This window comes from Triticum aestivum, chromosome 2A (assembly GCF_018294505.1).
Source record: "Triticum aestivum cultivar Chinese Spring chromosome 2A, IWGSC CS RefSeq v2.1, whole genome shotgun sequence".
Taxonomy (NCBI): Eukaryota; Viridiplantae; Streptophyta; class Magnoliopsida; order Poales; family Poaceae; genus Triticum; species Triticum aestivum.
The window spans coordinates 716,441,209-716,463,473 of record NC_057797.1 but is presented as its reverse complement, the minus strand read 5'-3'; the positions used below and the strand labels follow the sequence as shown (position 1 = coordinate 716,463,473).

General features: G+C 46.1%; 1 protein-coding gene and 1 pseudogene across 1 annotated transcript; both read left to right on the top strand.

The window, feature by feature from the left end:
- Nucleotides 1-10,628: 10,628 nt before the first annotated feature.
- LOC123186132 (exopolygalacturonase) lies at nt 10,629-12,710 on the top strand. Its single transcript, XM_044597921.1, has 3 exons — nt 10,629-11,085; nt 11,231-11,545; nt 11,826-12,710. The coding sequence occupies exons 1-3, from the start codon at nt 10,933-10,935 to the stop codon at nt 12,561-12,563; spliced, it is 1,206 nt and encodes a 401-aa protein (XP_044453856.1). The 5' UTR covers nt 10,629-10,932; the 3' UTR covers nt 12,564-12,710.
- A 3,868-nt stretch (nt 12,711-16,578) lies between these two features.
- On the top strand, nt 16,579-17,271 carry LOC123191901 (exopolygalacturonase-like; annotated as a pseudogene).
- Nucleotides 17,272-22,265: the final 4,994 nt, after the last annotated feature.

Here is a 22,265-nt window from a genome sequence, read left to right as displayed (position 1 = left end):
AGCATGTGTACAATTATTGCAACTTCACAAGATATTGATACATCTATCAAACATATATCTGCAATAGGTGCAAATGGTGATAAAGTAGAGAAACCTATCAAAACCAGTTCTTGTAACTTGGTGTCATCGCTTCTTGGTATTAGCATAGTGCAGCAGTCCTAAAGGCAACCAACAAAGCAAGTGTAGGTCTGGAGCTGCACAGATCTAAAGAACCAAAAAAACAATTGCAGCACCCTGAACAATTACTCCCTCCGTTTCTTGTTACTTCGTATATAAGATTTGTTTGAAGTCAAACTATGCATTGTTTGACCAAATTTATATAAAAAAACATCAACATCTACAATAGTAAGACCATGTAACATGAAAATTTATTCCACGGCCTTATCACAACTCGCCTCCTGGGTCGCACGCGCGTGCGGCTCCAGAGGCCCCCCAAACCCTAGGTCCAGCCCTCCCCCTTAGATCTGTTGGAGAACGTAGCTATAATTCAAAATTTTCCTACGTGTCACCAAGATCTATCTATGGAGTCATCTAGCAACGAGGGAGGAGTGGATCTACATACCCTTGTAGATCGCGCGCGGAAGCGTTCAAGAGAACGGGGTTGATGGAGTCATACTCGTCGTGATCCAAATCACCGATGATCCTAGCGCCGAACGGACGACACCTCCGCGTTCAACACACGTACGGAGCAGCGACGTCTCCTCCTTGATCCAGCAAGGGGAAATGAGAGGTTGATGGAGATCCAGCAGCACGACGGCGTGGTGGTGGAAGAAGCGGGATTCCAACAGGGCTTCGCCAAGCGCTGCGGGAGGAGGGAGATGTGTCACGGGAGCGAGAGGGAGGCGCCAGGGGCTTATGTGTGGCTGCCCTCCCTTCCCCCACTATTATAGGCCAAGGGAGAGGGGGGGGGGCGCAGCCTTGGCCCTTCCTCCAAGGAAGGGTGCGGCTAGGAAGGAGTCCCTCCCCCCAAGGCACCTAGGAGGTTGCCTTCCCCTTTAGGACTCTTCCTTTCCTTATCCCCTTGGCGCATGGGCCTCTTGGGCTGGTGCCCTTGGCCCATATAGGCCAAGGCGCACACCCCCTACAGCCCATGTGGCCCCCCGGGGCAGGTGGCCCCACCCGGTGGATCCCCGGGACCCTTTCGGTGGTCCTGGTACAATACTGATGACCCCGAAACTTGTCCCGATGGCCGAAATAGCACTTCCTATATATAATTCTTTACCTCCGGACCATTCCGGAACTCCTCGTGACGTCCGGGATCTCATCCGGGACTCCGAACAACATTCGGGTTACCGCATACTAATATCTCTATAACCCTAGCGTCACCGAACCTTAAGTGTGTAGACCCTACGGGTTCGGGAAGCATGCAGACATGACCGAGACGTTTTCCGGTCAATAACCAACAGCGGGATCTGGATACCCATGTTGGTTCCCACATGTTCCACGATGATCTCATCGGATGAACCACGATGTCGAGGATTCGATCAATCCCGTATACAATTCCCTTTGTCTAGCGGTACGATACTTGCCCGAGATTCGATCGTCGGTATCTCGATACCTTGTTCAATCTCGTTACCGGCAAGTCTCTTTACTCGTTACATAACACATCATCCCGTGATCAACTCCTTGATCACATTGTGCACATTATGATGATGTCCTACCGAGTGGGCCCAGAGATACCTCTCCGTCACACGGGGTGACAAATCCCAGTCTCGATTCGTGCCAACCCAACAGACACTTTCAGAGATACCCGTAGTGCACCTTTATAGTCACCCAGTTACATTGTGACGTTTGGCACACCCAAAGCACTCCTACGGTATCCGGGAGTTGCACAATCTCATGGTCTAAGGAAATGATACTTGACATTAGAAAAGCTTTAGCATACGAACTACACGATCTAGTGCTATGCTTAGGATTGGGTCTTGTCCATCACATCATTCTCCTAATGATGTGATCCCGTTATCAACGACATCCAATGTCCATGGTCAGGAAACCGTAACCATCTATTGATCAACGAGCTAGTCAACTAGAGGCTTACTAGGGACATGGTGTTGTCTATGTATCCACACATGTATCTGAGTTTCCTATCAATACAATTCTAGCATGGATAATAAACGATTATCATGAACAAGGAAATATAATAATAATCAATTTATTATTGCCTCTAGGGCATATTTCCAACAGTCTCCCACTTGCACTAGAGTCAATAATCTAGTTCACGTCGATATGTGATTAACACTCAAGGTCACATCCCCATGTGACTAACACCCAAAGAGTTTACTAGAGTCAATAATCTAGTTCACATTTACCATGTGATTAACACTCGATGAGTTCTGGGTTTGATCATGTTATGCTTGTGAGAGAGGTTATAGTCAACAGGTCTGAACCTTTCAGATCCGTGTGTGCTTTACAAATCTCTATGTCATCTCCTAGATGCAGCTACCACGCTCTATTTGGAGCTATTCCAAATAACTGTTCTACTATACGAATCCAGTTTACTACTCAGAATAATCTGGATTAGTGTCAAAGCTTGCATCGGCGTAACCCTTTACGACGAACTCTTTTACCACCTCCATAATCGAGAAAATTCCTTAGTCCACTAGTTACTAAGGATAACTTTGACCGCTGTCCTGTGATCCATTCTTGGATCACTCTTGTACCCCTTGACTGACTCATGGCAAGGCACACTTCAGGTGCGGTACACATCATAGCGTACTGTAGAGCCTATGTCTTAAGCATAGGGACGACCTTCGTCCTTTCTCTCTATTCTGCCATGGTCGAGCTTTAAGTCTTAACTTCATACCTTACAACTCAGGCAAGAACTCCTTCTTTAACTGATCCATCTTGAACACCTTCAAGATCATGTCAAGGTATGTGCTCATTTGAAAGTACCATTAAGCGTTTTGATCTATCCTTATAGATCTTGATGCTCAATGCTCAAGTAGCTTAATCCAGGCTTTCCATTGAAAAACACTTTCCAAATAATCCTATATGCTTTCTAGAAATTCTACGTCATTTCTGATCAACAATATGTCAACAACATATACTCATCAGAAATTCTATAGTGCTCCCACTCACTTCTTTGGAAATACAAGTTTCTCATAAACTTTGTATACACCAAAATCTTTGATCATCTCATCAAAGCATACATTCCAACTCCGAGATGCTTACTCCAGTCCTTAGAAGGATTGCTGGAGCTTTGCATACTTATTAGCATCTTTCGGGATTTGACAAAACCTTCCGGTTGTATCACATACAACCTTTCCTCAAGAAAAAACATCGAGGAAACAATGTTTTGACATCCTATCTGCAAGATTTCATAAATAATGCAGTAATTGCTAATATAATTCCAACATACTCTTAGCATCGCTACGAGTGAGAAAGTCTCATCGTAGTCAACTCCTTGAACTTGTCAAGAAACTTCTTAATGATAAGTCAAGCTTTCTTAATGGTGATACTTACCATCATTGTCCGTCTTCCTTTTAAAATCCATATGTACCTAACAGCCTTACGACCATCAAGTAGTTCTTCCAAAGTCTACACTTTGTTTTCATATATGGATCCTCTCTCGGATTATATGGCCTCGAGCCATTTTGGAATCCAGGCCCACCATCGCTTCTCCATAGCTCGTAGGTTCATTGTTTCCTAGCAACATGACTTCCAAGACAGGATTACGTACCACTCTGAAGTAGTACGCATCCTTGTCATCCTACAAGGTTTGGTAGTGACTTGATCTGAAGTTTCATGATCACTATCATAAGCTTCCACTTCAATTGGTGTAGGTGCCACAGGAACAACTTCCTGTGCCCTTCCACACACTAGTTGAAGAGACGGTTCAATAACCTTATCAAGTCTCCACCATCCTCCCACTCAATTCTTTCGAGAGAAACTTTTCCTCGAGAAAGGACCCGATTCTAGAAACAATCCTTTATTGCTTTCGAATCTGAGACAGGAGGTATACCCAACTGTTTTGGGTGTCCTATGAAGATGCATTTATCCGCTTTGGGTTCGAGCTTATCAGCCTGAAACTTTTTCACATAAGCGTCGCAGCCCCAGACTTTTAAGAAATGACAGCTTAGGTTTCTCTAAACCATAGTTCATACGGTGTCATCTCATCGGAATTACGTGGTGCCCTATTTAAAGTGAATGTGGTTGTCTCTAATGCCTAACCCATAAACTGTCGTGGTAATTCGACAAGAGACATCATGGTATGCATCATATCCAATAGGGTGCAGTTATGATGTTCGGACACACCATCACACTATGGTGTTCCAGGCTGTATTAGTTGTGAAACAATTTCCACAATGTCTTAATTCTGTGCCAAACTCGTAATTCAGATATTCATCTCTATGATCATATCATAGATATTTTATCCTCTTGTCACGATGATCTTTCAACTTCACCCTGAGATTACTTGAACCTTTCAATAATTCAGACTCGTGATTCATCAAGTAAATATACTCAACATCTACGCAAATCATCTGTGAAGTAAGAACATAACAATATCCACTACACGCCTCAGCACTCATTGGACTACACACATTAAAATGTATTACTTCCAACAAGTTGCTTTCTAGTTCCATTTTACTGAAAACGAGGCTTTCAGTCATCTTGCCCATGTGGTATGATTTGCATGTCTCAAGTGATTCAAGATCAAGTGAGTTCAAACGGTCCATTTGCATGGAGTTTCATGCATATACACCAATAGACATGGTTCGCATGTCTCAAACTTTTCAAAAACGAGTGAGCCCAAAGATCCATCAACATGGAGCTTCTTCATGCGTTTTATACCGATATGACTTACGTGGCAGTGCCACAAGTAGGTGGTACTATCATTACTATCCTATATCTTTTGGCATGAACATGTGTATCACTACGATCGAGATTCAATAAACCATTCATTTTAGGCGTAAGACCATTGAAGGTATTATTCAAATAAACAGAGTAACCATTATTCTCCTTAAATGAATAACCGTATTGCGATAGACATAATCCAATCATGTCTATTCTCAACGCAAACACCAAATAACAATTATTTAGGTTTAACACCAATCTCGATGGTAGAGGGAGCGTGCGATGCTTGATCATATCAACATTGGAAATACTTCCAACACATATCGTCAGCTCACCTTTAGCTAGTCTCCGTTTATTCCGTAGCTTTTATTTCGAGTTACTAACACTTAGCAACCGAACCGGTATCTAATACCCTGGTGCTACTAGGAGAACTAGTAAAGTACACATCAACACAATGTATATCCAATATACTTCTCTCGACCTTGCCAGCCTTCTCATCTACCAAGTATCTAGGGTAATTCTGCTCCAGTGGCTGTTCCCCTTATTACAGAAGCACTTAGTCTCGGGTTTGGGTTCAACTTTGGGTTTCTTCATTAGAGCAGCAGCTGATTTGCCGTTTCATGAAGCATCCCTTTTTTGCCCTTGCCCTTCTTGAAACTAGTGGTTTCACTGACCATCAACAATTGATGCTCCTTCTTGATTTCTACTTTTGTGGTGTCAAACATCGCGAATATCTCAAGGATCATCATATATGTCCCTGATACATTATAGTTCATCACAAAGCTCTAGCAGCTTGGTGGTAATGACTTCGGAGAAACATCAATATCTCATCTGGAAGATCAACTCCCACTCGATTCAAATGATTGTTGTACTCAGACAATCTGAGCACAAGCTCAACAATTGAGCTTTTCTCCTTAGCTTGTAGGCTAAGAAAATCGTCGGAGGTCTTATACCTCTTGACGTGGGCATGAGCCTGAAATCCCAATTTCAGCCCTCGAAACATCTCATATGTTTTGCGACATTTCAAAACATCTTCGGTGCCTCAACTCTAAACCGTTTAACTGAACTATCACGTAGTTATCAAAATGTGTATGTCAGATGTTCGCAACATCCACAGATAACGTTCGAGGTTCAGCACACTGAGCGGTGCATTTAAGGACATAAGCCTTCTATGAAGCAATGAGGACAATCCTCAGTTTACGGACCTAGTCCGCATAATTGCTACTATCAACTTTCAACTAAATTTTCTCTAGGAACATAACTAAACAGTAGAACTGAAGCGCGAGCTACGACATAATTTGCGAAGACCTTTTGACTATGTTCAGGATAATCAAGTTCATCTTATGAACTCCCACTCAGATAGACATCCCTCTAGTCATCTAAGTGATTACATGATCCGAGTCAACTAGGCCGTGTCCGATCATCACGTGAGACGGACTAGTCAACATCGGTGAACATCTTCATGTTGATCGTATCTACCATACGACTCATGCTCGACCTTTTGGTCTCTTGTGTTCCGAGGCCATGTCTGTACATGCTAGGCTCGTCAAGTCAACCTAAGTGTTTGCATGTGTTCCGAGGCCATGTCTGTACATGCTAGGCTCGTCAACACCCGTTGTATTCGAACGTAAGAATCTATACACCCGATCATCACGTGGTGCTTCGAAACGACGAACTTTCGCAACGGTGCACAGTTAGGGGGAACACTTTCTTGAAATTTTAATGAGAGATCATCTTATTTACTACCGTCGTTCTAAGCAAATAAGATGTATAAACATGATAAACATCACATGCAATCAAATAGTGACATGATATGGCCAATATCATATTGCTCCTTTTGATCTCCATCTTCGGGGCTCCATGATCATCATCGTTACCGGCATGACACCATGATCTCCATCATCATGATCTCCATCATCGTGTCTTCATGAAGTTGTCTCGCCAACTATTACTTCTACTTCTACAGCTAACGGTTAGCAATAAAGTAAAGTAATTACATGACGTTTATGTTGACACGCAGGTCATAAATAAATTAAGACAACTCCTATAGCTCCTGCCGGTTGTCATACTCATCGACATGCAAGTCGTGATTCCTATTACAAGAACATGATCAATCTCATACATCACATATATCATTCATCACATCCTTTTGGCCATATCACATCACATAGCATACCCTGCAAAACAAGTTAGACGTCCTCTAATTGTTGTTTGCATGTTTTACGTGGCTGCTATGGGTTTCTAGCAAGAACGTTTCTTACCTACGCAAAGACCACAACATGATATGCCAATTGCTATTTACCCTTCATAAGGACCCTTTTCATCGAATCTAATCCGACTAAAGTGGGAGAGACAGACACCCGCCAGCCACCTTATGCAACTAGTGCATGTTAGTCGGTGGAACCGGTCTCACGTAAGCGTATGTGTAAGGTTGGTCCGGGCCGCTTCATCCCACAATGCCGCCGAATCAAGATTGGACTAGTAACGGTAAGCATATTGAACAAAATCAACGCCCACAACTACTTTGTGTTCTACTCGTGCATAGAATCTACGCAATAGACCTAGCTCATGATGCCACTGTTAGGGAACGTAGCAATAATTCAAAATTTTCCTACGTGTCACCAAGATCTATCTATGGAGTCATCTAGCAACGAGGGAGGAGTGGATCTACATACCCTTGTAGATCGCGTGCGGAAGCATTCAAGAGAACGGGGTTGATGGAGTCGTACTCGTCGTGATCCAAATCACCGATAATCCTAGCGCCGAACGGACGGCACCTCCGCGTTCAACACATGTACGGAGCAGCGACGTCTCCTCCTTCTTGATCCAGCAAGGGGAAAGGAAAGGTTGATGGAGATCCAGCAGCACGACGGCGTGGTGGTGGAAGTAGCGGGATTCCAACAGGGCTTCACCAAGCACTGCGGGAGGAGGGAGATGTGTCACGGGAGGGAGAGGGAGGCGCCAGGGCTTATGTGTGGCTGCCCTCCCTTCCCCCCACTATATATAGGGCCAAGGGAGAGGGGGGGGGGGCGCAGCCTTGGCCCTTCCTCCAAGGAAGGGTGCGGCTAGGGAGGAGTCCCTCCCCCCCAAGGCACCTAGGAGGTGCCTTCCCCCTTTAGGACTCTTCCTTTCCTTATCCCTTGGCGCATGGGCCTCTTGGGGCTGGTGCCCTTGGCCCATATAGGCCAAGGCGCACACCCCTACAGCCCATGTGGCCCCCCGGGGCAGGTGGCCCCACCCGGTGGACCCCCCGGGACCCTTCCGGTGGTCCCGGTACAATACCGGTGACCCCGAAACTTGTCCCGATGGCCGAAATAGCACTTCCTATATATATAATTCTTTACCTCCAGACCATTCCGGAACTCCTCGTGACGTCCGGGATCTCATCCGGGACTCCGAACAACATTCGGGTTACCGCATACTAATATCTCTATAACCCTAGCGTCACCGAACCTTAAGTGTGTAGACCCTACGGGTTCGGGAAGCATGCAGACATGACCGAGACGTTCTCCGGTCAATAACCAACAGCGGGATCTGGATACCCATGTTGGTTCCCACATGTTCCACGATGATCTCATCGGATGAACCACGATATCGAGGATTCGATCAATCCCGTATACAATTCCCTTTGTCTAGCGGTACGATACTTGCCCGAGATTAGATCGTCGGTATCTCGATACCTTGTTCAATCTCGTTACCGGCAAGTCTCTTTACTCGTTCCGTAACACATCATCCCGTGATCAACTCCTTGATCACATTGTGCACATTATGATGATGTCCTACCGAGTGGGCCCAGAGATACCTCTCCGTCACACGGAGTGACAAATCCCAGTCTCGATTCGTGCCAACCCAACAGACACTTTCGGAGATACCCGTAGTGCACCTTTATAGTCACCCAGTTACGTTGTGACGTTTGGCACACCCAAAGCACTCCTACGGTATCCGAGAGTTGCACAATCTCATGGTCTAAGGAAATGATACTTGACATTAGAAAAGCTTTAGCATACAAACTACACAATCTAGTGCTATGCTTAGGATTGGGTCTTGTCCATCACATCATTCTCCTAATGATGTGATCCCGTTATCAACGACATCCAATGTCCATGGTTAGGAAACCATAACCATCTATTGATCAACGAGCTAGTCAACTAGAGGCTTACTAGGGACATGGTGTTGTCTATGTATCCACACATGTATCTGAGTTTCCTATCAATACAATTCTAGCATGGATAATAAACGATTATCATGAACAAGGAAATATAATAATAATCAATTTATTATTGCCTCTAGGGCATATTTCCAACAAGATCCATTACCCCGGCCGCTGCAGTCGCCGGCGCCGGTGGCGGTGGCCGCTCCCGACCGACGAAGGCGGTGGGTGCTGGTTGAGCCCCCTCGACGGCCCCCCTTCACGCGGAGCGGGACCTCCCCAGGGCAGCCATGGTGGTGGGCCGACGACGCGATTCGTGGTGACGTTCGCCGGAGCACGGCGCGGCGGGGCGGTGGAGCCGGTGAAGTGCGTTGCAGGGCGGTGGTCGAGGGTGGTGCGCCAGCACTGCTTGTGGTGGTGGCGCGTGCTCAGCCATGGGGGCGGCGGCGCCATGGAGGCCCTGCCAGGAAGGACCCTTGGTGCGTTCGGTGCTGCCTCGGGAGAGCTGGTGCGGGGGTGTAGTGCTCGGAGGTGCGGGTCAGATCGGATCTGGTGGCAGTCCCCTAGTGTGGGTGAAGGGCGACACGGCTGATCTCGCCCTTGCACGGCATGGCTGGTTGCGGTTGCTCTTCGTTCGTGATGTTGCTGTTGGTCTTGGCCGCGTTCTCTCGGCAGTGTGGGTGGGGGAGATCCATTGATGCGCGACTTTGATGGCAGATTGCTCCGGTGACGACGGTGTGAGGCATGTTGGATAGTGCTGCCCGAAACCTTGGAGGAGTGGAGATGTGCGCCATTACGAATGAGTATGCTGTTCGGTTTTGGCCGGACCGGCGACGATGGCACATGTGGGTGTCGTTCCCTTCCCTGGAGGCGTCATCGAGTGTGTCACCATTCCCTCCCTTGCTTGGTGTTGGCAGTTGTCTTCGGGCAAAAGCCTCGATTCAGTGATGGATCGGTACGATGGCGGCGTCTTTGGCGTCGTTCCTCTGTTGGCAGCATCGTGCCGGGAGACATGGAGTTCCTATGGTGTACTCCTCCGGTGTTCGCTGCTGCCCCCATCGTTCATCTCTGGTGCTATGTACGGTCGTCGCTGGTGAATCCGATGGTGCCTTCATCGGGTCGGATCGAGTCCTGCCATCCTCCTGCCACCTCCTTTAGGCATCAAGGGGGGATGGTGTGTCGACAAGAGAAGCTTTTGGGAGCAGTTGTTCTTCCGAGGTGACCGACATAGATCGAGACGCGGCGAGGTTTTCGGTTTTTGGGTTTCTTTTTGTGTTGTTGTTGTGTTGTCGTGGGTAGCCGGGTGTGGAGTTGTGCTACACTGGTTGTTCGCAGCGAGTGGTAGTCGTCTTGTACTTACAATTCTCTTCTTCTATAAAGCTATGATACGTAATTTGCATACTCTCAAAAAAAAATTTTTATTTCACGATGCATCTACTAATATTGATTCATATTATGAATGTTGATATTTTTAATATAAAAATTAGTTAAAGTTTAACCTTGACTGCAAAATAAAAAGAAACGGAGGGAGTACTAAACAACATATTGTTTCTTCAGATCAGGAACAGCACATGCACCATCGTATGATCACGAGGTCAGACACGCGGCGGCTGATTGGATAGGGTGTGCAGGGATTCTATGTTTAGAGACCAGATCCGAAGATTTCAGTCGCTGGGTCCGCCCTCGTACGCCACGCGTGAGGCGCGCCAGCGCTCCCGCGCGCCCCCCGCGGGCTCGTATACGCATCCGCACGTCCGCACGTCGCTGCTCTCCAGTCTCCAGTTCCGCCGTGATCCAGGCACAGCCCAACTGCCCCAAGCCGATCGACGCCGGCATGCCCTAAACTGCGCAGACGGCGTGCTGCTCACCTAGGAGGAGCTAAGTAGCTGGCCAAGTCGAGTCGACACAGGATCTCATTCTCCGCTAGCTAGCCGGGGTCGCGCGCCTTGCGGGTGAGGAGGCGAGCTCGCTCACCAGCCAAGTCGATCATGGAGCCGCGGCCGCGCCCGCTGGCCGTCGCCGTCAACGCGCTGCTCTGCGTCCTCTCTCTCTGCGTGTCCGCGGCCGAGGCCGAGAACGTGACCACCTACGACGCCAAGAACTTCGGCGCTAAAGGCAACGGGGTCGACGACGATACCAAGGTACGTGCGTGCGTGTTCGTTTCCTCCATAGATTGATCGTCTAATTTGTTCCCTTCTTCGTTGGTATGGTATGATCTACGTTGTGCTCGATCGATCGATATCCATACGTGCGTGCGATTCATGTTGGCGGCGCGCATGCATGCAGGCGCTGGTGGCGGCATGGAAGAAAGCGTGCGGGACGCCTGGCACGGTGACGCTGGTGATCCCGCCGGGGACCTACTACATCGGGCCCGCGCATTTCCACGGCCCCTGCGAGGCCCTCGCCATCACCTTCTTGCTCCAGGGGGTGCTCATGGCGGCAACGGATCTGAAGCGTTTTGGCAATGACTGGATTGAGTTCGGGTGGGTGACAAACCTCACCGTGGTCGGCCAGAACGGCGGCGTCATCGACGGCCAGGGCGCCGCCTCCTGGCCATTTAACAAGTGTCCCGTCCGAAAGGATTGCAAAGTCCTTCCCACCGTGAGTATCCTATCCACCCATGCATGTTACAACATGAAAACTACTAAAACGAAACACACATGCAATTACAAAATACTTATTGAGTATGATTGATGAGAATAACATAAGTAAAACATTTGACTTCTAATTTTGCATGCATGTTGCGTGTTGAGGTGGGCCATTTTTCATGGCGTGATGAGATGACACGGTTGCATGAGATAAATATGTTAGTGAGAATCAACTATTTAGTTATAATAACATCCGATCTGACGATTAAAATGTCTAAATGGATGGCGTGCAGAGTGTGATGTTCTTGAACAACCAGAACACGGTGGTGCGCGACATCACCTCGGTGAACAGCAAGTTCTTCCACATCGCGCTGCTGCACAACAACAACATGAGGATGAGCAACCTCCGGATCCATGCGCCCGAGAACAGCCCTAACACGGACGGCATCCACATCGAGCGGAACACCGGCGTGATCATCTCCGACTCCCGCATCGGCACCGGCGACGACTGCATCTCCATCGGCCAGGGGAACCACAATATATACATCGCCCGTGTCCACTGCGGCCCAGGCCACGGCATGAGCGTCGGTAGCCTCGGCCGCTACGTCGGCGAGGGCGATGTCACTAGCATCCACGTCACCGACATGACCTTCCAGGGCACCATGAACGGCGTCCGCATCAAGACGTGGGAGAACTCCCCTACCAAGAGCCTCGCCGCGCGCATGCTGTTCGAGAACATGGTGATGAAGGACGTGCAGACCCCCATCATCATCGACCAAAAGTACTGCCCTTACTACAACTGCGAGCACAGGTACGTCTCCGGGGTCACCCTCGAGGACATTAAGTTCAAGAACATCAAGGGCACGTCGACATTGCCCGTGGCCGTGCTGCTCCGGTGCGGCGTGCCGTGCCACGGCGTCGTGCTGCAGAACGTCGACCTCATCTACAACGGACAGGCAGGCACCTTGTCACACTGCGAGAACGCCAATGCCACCTACGTTGGCTACCAGCACCCAAAGCCATGCGTCTAGACTAGACGTACGCCCAATTGGGTTTCCTTTTTCTTCTTCTATCTATCTAACTAGCTAGCGTTTTCTAGACGATTTTGTTGTTTCTTTGTTGCTTATATATAGGACCACGAAATAATTATATTTAGTTCACAATAAGTCAGTTCTACCCCCTCCGTTCCCAAATATTTTTTTTAGAGATTTCAATAAATGATTATATACAGAGCGAAATGAGTGAATCTACGCTTTAAAATATATCTACATACATCCATATATTATAGTCCATTTGAAATGCCTAAAAAGACTTATATTTAGGAACATAGGAAGTAATACACACGAGGCTACTGGAAGAGGATCTCTAACTTAATAATTACCAATTGTAATAGTGGATTAGTGGCTCGTCATATACTCAAAGTTAAACAAACCTTCACCCGGCCATCAAATTCGCCATGAAGCTTACCGGCTAGGTTGGTCAAGTCACTTTCCATGTGTGGATCCGGAGTTGAGCCTGGCAAAACCACCTATTGAAGAAAGACGATGTACTTTTAGTTTTGAAAAGTTGGCAAAGGATACATGCCAACGAAGAATGCATAAGAAGCTTGCTCATTAAACGTGTTATCGATGAGCAAATGACAGGCCATGCCCACGGCCGTAGAATTTGATAAATCCATAATGTTTGATAAGGTGAATTTGTAAGAATATTTTATTGGCCAATGTAAATTATTGTGAGATTTTAATTAAGAGTTCTAGTCTGATGGTTGCTAGAAATAATAGATTAAAATCTGGGTTTTAATTCCCTCTTTTCTCCCTCTGTTTCGAAAAGGGGCGCTTTATTACTTAAAATATTTAAGCATTACACCCGGCATCTGCATAATTAAGATGCGCACAGCCAAACAAAGTCCTCTCGCACGAACAAAAAAAAGGTAAAATACAAACATGTAGAGTCCGTATAACGCCTAAAGCGGAGGTGGGTCAATCCTAAGATCATGCTGCCACCCATGTTGGGTAAAAATATCCCTTGCCGTATCCTTCAATTGTGTACACACCTCCGTAAACAGGTCTCGATTCTCCACGCGTTGTAGAGATAACCATAAACGAAGAGTGCCGGTACATCTGTAGATAACCTGCATCAGAGAAGTACTTTTATCATTGAAAACCTTATCATTTCTACATAGCCAAAGCGACCAGATAATGGCAAGCACTCCCACCCTAAGAAGAGTTCTAAACCTATGATCAATCCCATGTAACCAGTTGGCAAATACATTAGCAACACTACAAGGAGGATACAAGCCAGAAGCTATCTGGATGACTGACCATATAGAACGAGCCAATTTGTATTGGAAGAACAAATGTTTTATTGTCTCATCATGGTGCACTAGTAGAAAACAACGCTTTGGTTCAGGCCTGGCCAACCCATTAGTCCCGGTTCAGTCACGAACCGAGACCAATGGAGGCATACGTCCCGGTTCGTGAGCCCAGGAGGCCGGCCGGGCCTCGTGGGGCATTGGTCTCGGTTCGTCTGGAACCTTTTGTCTCGGTTCCAGGCACGAACCGGGACCAATGGTCCACGCTCCTGGCCCACAACCTTCTGTCCCGGCTCCAGCCACGAATCGGGACCAATGAGGTGCCTATATATACCCCATCGCCGACGAGCAAAGCACTCCACACTGCTCTCTTTTTTTCTGGCTGGCGATGGGGGAGCTTTGTGGTGCTCTAGCTCACCTCCTATGCACATGAGGTGTTCGATGAAATGCCCGAGCCACACTAGTTAAGCTTTCTCCTCTCGAAGCTTGACCTCCAAGCTCCATTTTCCTCGAGATTTGTCTAGGTTTAGCGGTCCGTCAAGTCCCGTCCCCGTCTTCACCACCATCGATTGCCCGCGTCGATCTCGTCGCCGACACCATCGTGGTGAGCCTCTTGTTCTTATCTTCTTTCTAAAAGAAAAAAAAATCTTACTTGTATAATTAGATAAATACTTGTCTAATTTTCTTACTTTTATCCTGGAGACCTATACGGCACCGGAGTCCGGCGAGCAGCCTCCCTAATCGAAAGGAGGTGTGCCCATTCCGCCGGTGACCTCTGTCCAACCAGAGGCACCGAATACTCTACTGGAAGCGCTGCGAAGCGCTTCCATCATTGAGGAACACTGTACCCTCATGGGTGTAGTGATTGAGAAGATTCAGTCCGTAAAGAGCGGACTGACCGAAGCCTGCACAAGCCTTATAACAGGCTTTGAGGTAAGCAACCCAAATTTATTGATTCGACATAAGGGGAGCCAAAGAATATTCTCAAGTATTAGCAGTTGAGTTGTCAATTCAACCACACCTGAAAGACTTAATATCTACAACAAAGTATTTAGTAGCAAAGTAGTATGGAAGTAACGGTAATGGTGGCAAAAGTAACAGTAGCAGTTTTTGTAGCAATCGTAACAATGGTAACGGAAATGTAACTAAGCAAAGATCAATATGTGAAAAGCTCATAGGCAATGGATCAATGATGGATAATTATGTCGGATGCGATTCCTCATGCAACAGTTATAACATAGGGTGACACAGAACTTGCTCGAGTTCATCAATGTAATGTAGGCATGTATTCCGAATATAGTCATACGTGCTTATGCAAAAGAACTTGCATGACATCTTTTGTCCTACCCTCCCATGGCAGCGGGGTCCTATTGGAAACTAAGGGATATTAAGGTCTCCTTTTAATAGAGTACCGGACCAAAGCACTAACACTTAGTGAATACATGAACTCCTGCAACTACGGTCATCACCGGCAGTGGTCCCGATTATTGTCACTTCGGGGTTGCCGGATCACAACACATAGTAGGTGACTATTGACTTGCAAGATAGGATCAAGAACTCACATATATTCATGAAAACATAATAGGTTCAGATCTGAAATCATGGCACTCGGGCCCTAGTGACAAGCAAGCATTAAGCATAGCAAAGTCATAGCAATATCAATCTTAGAACATAATGGATACTAGGAATCAAACCCTAACAAAACTAACTCGATTACATGGTAAATATCATCCAACCAATCACCGTCCAGCAAGCCTACGATGGAATTACTCACGCACGACGGTGAGCATCATGAAATTGGTGATGGAGGAAGGTTGATGATGATGATAACGACGGATTCCCCTCTCCGGAGCCCTGAATGGACTCCAGATCAGCCCTCCCGATGAAGATTAGGGCTTGGCAGCAGCTCCGTATCGTGAAACGCGATGAATCCTTCTCTCTGATTTTTTTCTCCTCGAACATGAATATATAGAGTTGGAGTTGAGGTCGGTGAAGTCTTAGGGGACCCACGAGGCAGGGGGCGCGCCCTGCACCCTTATGGACAGGGTGTGGGCCCCCTGATGCTGATTCTTTCACCAATATTTTTTATTTATTCCAAAACGTGTCTCCGTGGATTTTCAGGTCATTCCGAGAACTTTTATTTCTGCATAAAAATAACACCATGGCAATTCTGCTGAAAATAGCGTCAGTCTGGGTTAGTTCCATTCAAATCATGCAAGTTAGAGTCCAAAACAAGGAAAAAAGTGTTTGGAAAAGTAGATACGTTGGAGACGTATCACCTGCTCTCAGTAACCTTTCAGGACAGACAAACAAGGGATACCACGCATGCACGCATTGTTTAGCTTCTCATCGAGTATAAAGGGAATAATAAATATGTCAGAAAAAGTTTCAGAACATAAAGTCTCATGACTGCCACGTGATTATGACGCAACTGCTTCCGGTTGCATTGAGGGGGCTTCTACCGGAAAACGTTCGATTAGCCATTGTGAAGCTATGTGCATTCCTCAATGCAATCTCTCAGAAGGTGATCGATCCAGAAATCCTACCAAGGCTAACGAGTGATGTGTGCAATGTCTTGTCTGTTTCGAGTTGGTGTTCCCACCATCCTTCTTCAATATCATGACGCACGTCCTAGTTCATCTAGTCGACGAGATTGTCATTCTCGGCCCCGTATTTCTACACAATATGTCTCCCTTTGAGAGGTTCATGGGAGTCCTAAAGAAATATGCCCGTAACCGCACAACAAGTTCTTCTACATCGCGCTGCTGCACAACAACAACATGAGGATGAGCAACCTCCAGATCCACGCGCCAGAAAACAGCCCCAACACGGACGGCATCCACATCGAGCGGAACACGGGCGTGATCATCTCCGACTCCCGCATCGGCACCGGCGATGACTGCATCTCCATCGGCCAGGGGAACCACAACATATACATCGCCCGTGTCCACTACGGCCCTGGCCACGGCATGAGCGTCGGTAGCCTCGGCCGCTACGTCGGCGAGGGCAACGTCACTAGCATCCACGTCACCGACATGACCTTCCAGGGCACCATGAACGGCGTCCGCATCAAGACGTGGGAGAACTCCCCTACCAAAAGCCTCGCCGCGCGCATGCTGTTCGAGAACATGGTGATGAAGGACGTGCAGACCCCCATCATCATCGACCAAAAGTACTGCCCTTACTACAACTGCGAGCAAGGTACGTCTCCGCCTCTCCGGGGTCACCCTCGAGGACATCAAGTTCAAGAACATCAAGGGCACGTCGACGTTGCCCGTGGCCGTGCTGCTCCGTGCGGCGTGCTGTGCCACGGCGTCGTGCTGCAGAACGCCGACCTCATCTACAACGGACAGACATGCACCTTGTCACATTGCGAGAACGCCAATGCCACCTACGTTGGCTACTAGCACCCAAAGCCATGCGTCTAGACTAGACGTACGCCCAATTGGGTCTCCTTTTTCTTCTTCTATTCTATCTAACTAGTTAGCGTTTTCTAGACGATTTTGTTGTTTCTTGTTGCTTATATATAGGACCATGAAATAATTGTATTTAGTTCACAATAAGTCAGTTCTAATACACACGAGGCTACTGGAAGAGGATCTCTAACTTAATTACCAATTGTAATAATAGTGGATTAGTGGCTCGTCATATATATAAGTTAAACAAACCTTCACCCGGCCATCATTCGCCATCAAGCTTACCAGCTAAGTTGGTCAAGTCACTTTCTATGTGTGGATCCGGAGTTGAGCCCGGCAAAACCACCTATTGAAGAAATACAATGTACTTTTAGTTTTGAAAAGTTGGCAATGAAGAATGCATAAGAAGCTTGCAATTAAACGTGTTATCGATGAGCAAATGACAGGCCATGCCCACGGCCGTAGAATGATAAATTCATAGTGTTTGATATGGTGAATTCCCTTCTGGGTTGTAAGCCTGCTAACGATTCGAACTATGGGGCTATTAGTTTGCAATTCTTTCATCTTAACTTTAAAATAATAATGTTGTTGCCAAAGAAAGAAGAAGCAGTTCGTATTGAGCCACTCGCCACCTTCGCCCGCGCCAATGATCTTGATGTGTCAATGGTTTGGTCTCGGCTGGTTGGTGCTCTTCGTCCACGGTGGTGGTGTTTCTCGTGCAATGTGCCTTCTGATGAAGGCACCCCCACCCTCCCACCCCCGGAAAAAATGTATGTGATGTACCTGAATTCATTCATGTCCTGTGGAGTCTTTCTTTTACTAATATTCTTAATTTTTTTCTCGGTATAATTAGGAAGCAAATGCAATTTCAAGATGAAATCAACCTCGAAAAGGAATTCAATTAGCTATGCAATTAGCCCTTTTATCTTTAATAATTGGTTGAAATGGATATTGCCTGTCACTTGAAAATAAGATTGTTTCATTTAGAATTCGGTACGTTTCTTAAAAAATTATTGTTAAACATGTTAACGTTCCACTGGGAATGGAATAACAAAGGCTTGCAGTGGGTTTCAACCGGTGACGTTAGGTTGGAGCCAGTGGTGCGGTCTGGGCTATGTGTCACCTTGGCAATGCGACACCGTCAAGGTTCCCCCCGGGACTTGCTTGGAGTGGTGCTCTTTGTGATTCATGCACGATGTGCATGTGTGTGCGCGCATGTATGTTTTGGTGTTTTTTTGTCTTGTCTCTTCACTACTAGGATGAGGGTAGCAAGCACGCTACAGTTAATTGGTTAGCAGTAGAATGGGTCACGCCCCGCGCTATTGCTATTTATGTTAGCAGTAGCGCGGTATCCCCGTGCCACTATCAACTCTGTGTATTTTTATGCGTATTTATGATGTATTTATGCAACAGTGATACACATTTTTATACAGTTTAAAATATACACACATCATTGATACAACAATGTCTCATTATCATAGTGATATAATAATGTCTCATCATCATCGTAGTGATATAACAACTCATCATCAGCATAAAATGATATAGTAATGTCTCATCATCATCATCATCATCATCATCGTCATCATAAGTTAACCACTAGCTAATTGTTATCATCCTAGGTAAATAACTTCCAAGCACATAGTAGTCATAACCCTAGATCATGCCAAACACTAGGACCTACTCCTCTCTCTTAGGGAAAATAGAAAACAGAAAACCCCTCCATCTCCAATGATGGAGTACAGAGATCCACCGGTCTCCAATCTATGTGTAAGTGCATCTAGTGCCCCTTAGTGATTTTGGTGTATTGAAGACTTATAGGTTAAGGGACTAATGCGTTTGTGGGTGTACACAGGTCTATAAGTCTATGAGGAGTTTGATATTTACAGAGAAAGTCGACCCCTAAAAATGAAGTTCTTCGACTAAATACTTTGGATCTCTGAAGACTTTCTGAAGACTTTGAAAGTGAAGAAATTGGTGTGACCGTGAAGACTTGGTATTCATTCGAGGAACATGAAGCGTGAAGACTTTTGTTTTCGTAGTTTCATTTTCTCTTTCTTGAGTCATAGGAAACACCGTACTGTTAAAGGGGGTCGAGAAAATACTAAGGAACATTTCCACGTGATGCTCAACTCAAAATCCTACACCTACCAATTCCTTCGAGTGAATCCATTGGAAATCTCATACAGTCCAGTCATATTCTTCAGTGACAGAGACAAAGTTCTTCTAGTCTCTGAGGAATTTGTTCTGACTGAGGAGTTAGGAATTCGCCAGTGCGGATTTCCTACACAGTGAGGAACATGATAGCCATGAGGATTTTGGTACTCAAAATTCCGACCGTTGCTGTGATATGCGCCGGCTGTCCCAAAATATCTATCCACCTAACAGTCATATCATTGAAGGGCATTTATGTCTTATCATGTCGGGCTGCTCCCTAGGCTATAAATAGCCGCCCCCTACAACCACTAGCTGGTTGGCTGCTCCAATAGAAACTGACACTTGTCATTTGAGAGAAACCCATCCTCTGAGGACTTTGAGCGAAAATCATTGAGTGAGGAAAAACCCAAAACCCAAACACCTACAAACCCCAAGTGATTGAGCATCACTGAAGATATTGATCCTGTGTAGATCCGACGCTTGTTACCTTTTAAGATTGTGCTTCTTCCAGACGGTTAGGCGTCATGGTCTAGAGCATCCAAGAGGAATTGTGGATCGCCGAGTGACCAAGTGTGTGAAGGTTTGGAAGTCGCCTGAAGACTTACCACGAGTGATTGGACGAGGTCTGTGTGACCTTAGTTCAAGGAGAATACGGTGAGGACTGGGTGTCTTGAGCTGCGTGTTCAGGACTGGGTGTTCGGGACTGTGTGTCCTCGAGTTTAAATACTCAGCCGCTCCAACCAGACGTACAACTGAGACAACAGTTGGAACTGGTCTACCAAATCATTGTCTTCACCAAGCTTACTGGTTCTATTTCCTCAACTCTTCCATTTCCTCATAACCGTGGTGTGTGCTTGTTCATATCTGTGTTTGAAGACTTTGACTGAAGACTTTGTCAATTTCCTTAGTTCAATTTCTTCAGTCTGTTTGTCTTCATCCTGTGTTATCCTGTGCTTACGCTTTTGTACTCTATGCCTGTCTTGATTTCATCATGATGACTATGCTTGTATTCTGTTATGTTTACTTTTGAGTACTCATTCCGCTGCTAGTAGTTCTTCACTAAGGAATTTCCTCATCGGCAAATTCCTCAGTGAAGAATTTCATAAAAATCGCCTATTCACCCCCCTCTAGTCGATATAACGCACTTTCAATTGGTATCTGAGCAAGGTACTCCCTTGTTCTGTGTGATTTTGGTTTAAGCGCATGGAGTTTTAGTTATGTCGATCGCAGGTATGATGAAACTGACATGCCCCATCTTTAACGGTCACGGGTATCCCAAGTGGAAGGCCATGATGAAGAAACGCCTCATGGCGATGAACAGCGAGCTGTGGACCGTCACTGAGATTGGTCTGACCGATCTGTGCAAGATGGCGGAAGCTGATGACATTCGCAAGTACACTCTTCTCAACCTCACGACGAAGGATGTCATCTGCTCTAGTCTGTCACAAAATCAGTTTAGGAATATCATGCATCTCGATCATGCGAAGCTCGTCTGGGACCGTCTCTCTGAGGTCTATGAAGGTCATCAAACCTGTCATGATCCTTGGTTTGAGGACTTCAAGGAATCTCTCAAAGCAATGACATTCGAACCAGAATCATCATCTTCTGCATCATGCCTTATGGCAAAAGATGCTGAGGTAACCGAATGCTACCTATCCAAGTCTAGTGATGATGAATTTGGACCCAACTATGTCAAACTTGCTTCCCTTGCCACTAAACAACAAAGAGCTTTGGAAAAAGTTTACTACATGCTAAATAAGAGCGATGATATGTTGGGTGAAGAAATGGATCAGTCAAAAGCTTTGGCTGAAAGTCTTCAGAGACTTCATACTAAGCATGACACCCTTCAAGATCAACATAACACTCTTTTATCTGATCATGAGAAGCTTTCTTATGAATTTCTTCAAAGAAAGCAAGATCTTGAGAAGCTAAGAGTGAGTTACGAAGATCTTCAGAAGGAGCGGGATTCATTACTTGCTCAACAAATCAGCGCTTCTCAGGAAGAATTTGTTCCTCCATGTTTGAAATGCATTGAACGTGAATCTGCTAATTCTTCACCAGAATGTTCAAATGCTGCTAATGTTTCAAATTATTCACATGCCTCTGCTATCACTAATTCCTCATTTGAGGACATTGCTAGTATCACTGGCAATGCAGGGCTGAAGGAATTGTACATGACTGGCATGTACAAAAGCCTCAAAGGGCATCAGACTCTTTGTGATGTGCTTAAAAAGCAGATCCTCAACAGGAACCCTAGGAAAGAGGGTATTGCCTTTGAGAGGAAACTCAATGCTGATGGTACATATTGGAAGCCTGAGCAGTACCCCAAAACTACATGGGTTGCTGCAAAGGGACCTCCAGTTGATCCATCTAACTTATCTGGATTTGCATGTGAATCTCCTCATTCTGATGATGATTCAATTGACTCCAACTATAAACTGTTCAAAAATCAGAATGGTGAAGTATTTGCTAGATATGTTGGCACTAACTGCAGGAACGACTCCCCTATGAAGAAAATCTGGGTTCCCAAAAGATGACTTGAAAATCTTCAGGTGAATGTCATCATGACGTCACCTGTGAAGAATAGGAACCCTAGATCAAATTCTTCATATGGACCAAACTTCTCACATGGATCATATTCCTCATATGGATCAAAGTCCTCATATGAACATTATCGTGCTAACCCGTCTGTTTCACAGGGAAGATCTAAGGATTATGGATATGTGCATTATTCTTCAAATTATTATGTCCATAAGTCCTCAAAGAATTTCTCTGCTTACTCTTATGCTTATTCTAACCCCTCTTATGTGAAACGAAATGGACTGGCTTCTATGCCATCCTTCTCGTAT

Bases quoted from the DNA above. Each gene is read 5' to 3' on its own strand.
- LOC123186132 (XM_044597921.1), top strand. From the start codon at position 10,933: ATGGAGCCGCGGCCGCGCCCGCTGGCCGTCGCCGTCAACGCGCTGCTC. The intron at 11,086-11,230 runs GTACGTGCGTGC...GCATGCATGCAG, and splicing joins GGGTCGACGACGATACCAAG to GCGCTGGTGGCGGCATGGAA. The intron at 11,546-11,825 runs GTGAGTATCCTA...GATGGCGTGCAG, and splicing joins ATTGCAAAGTCCTTCCCACC to AGTGTGATGTTCTTGAACAA.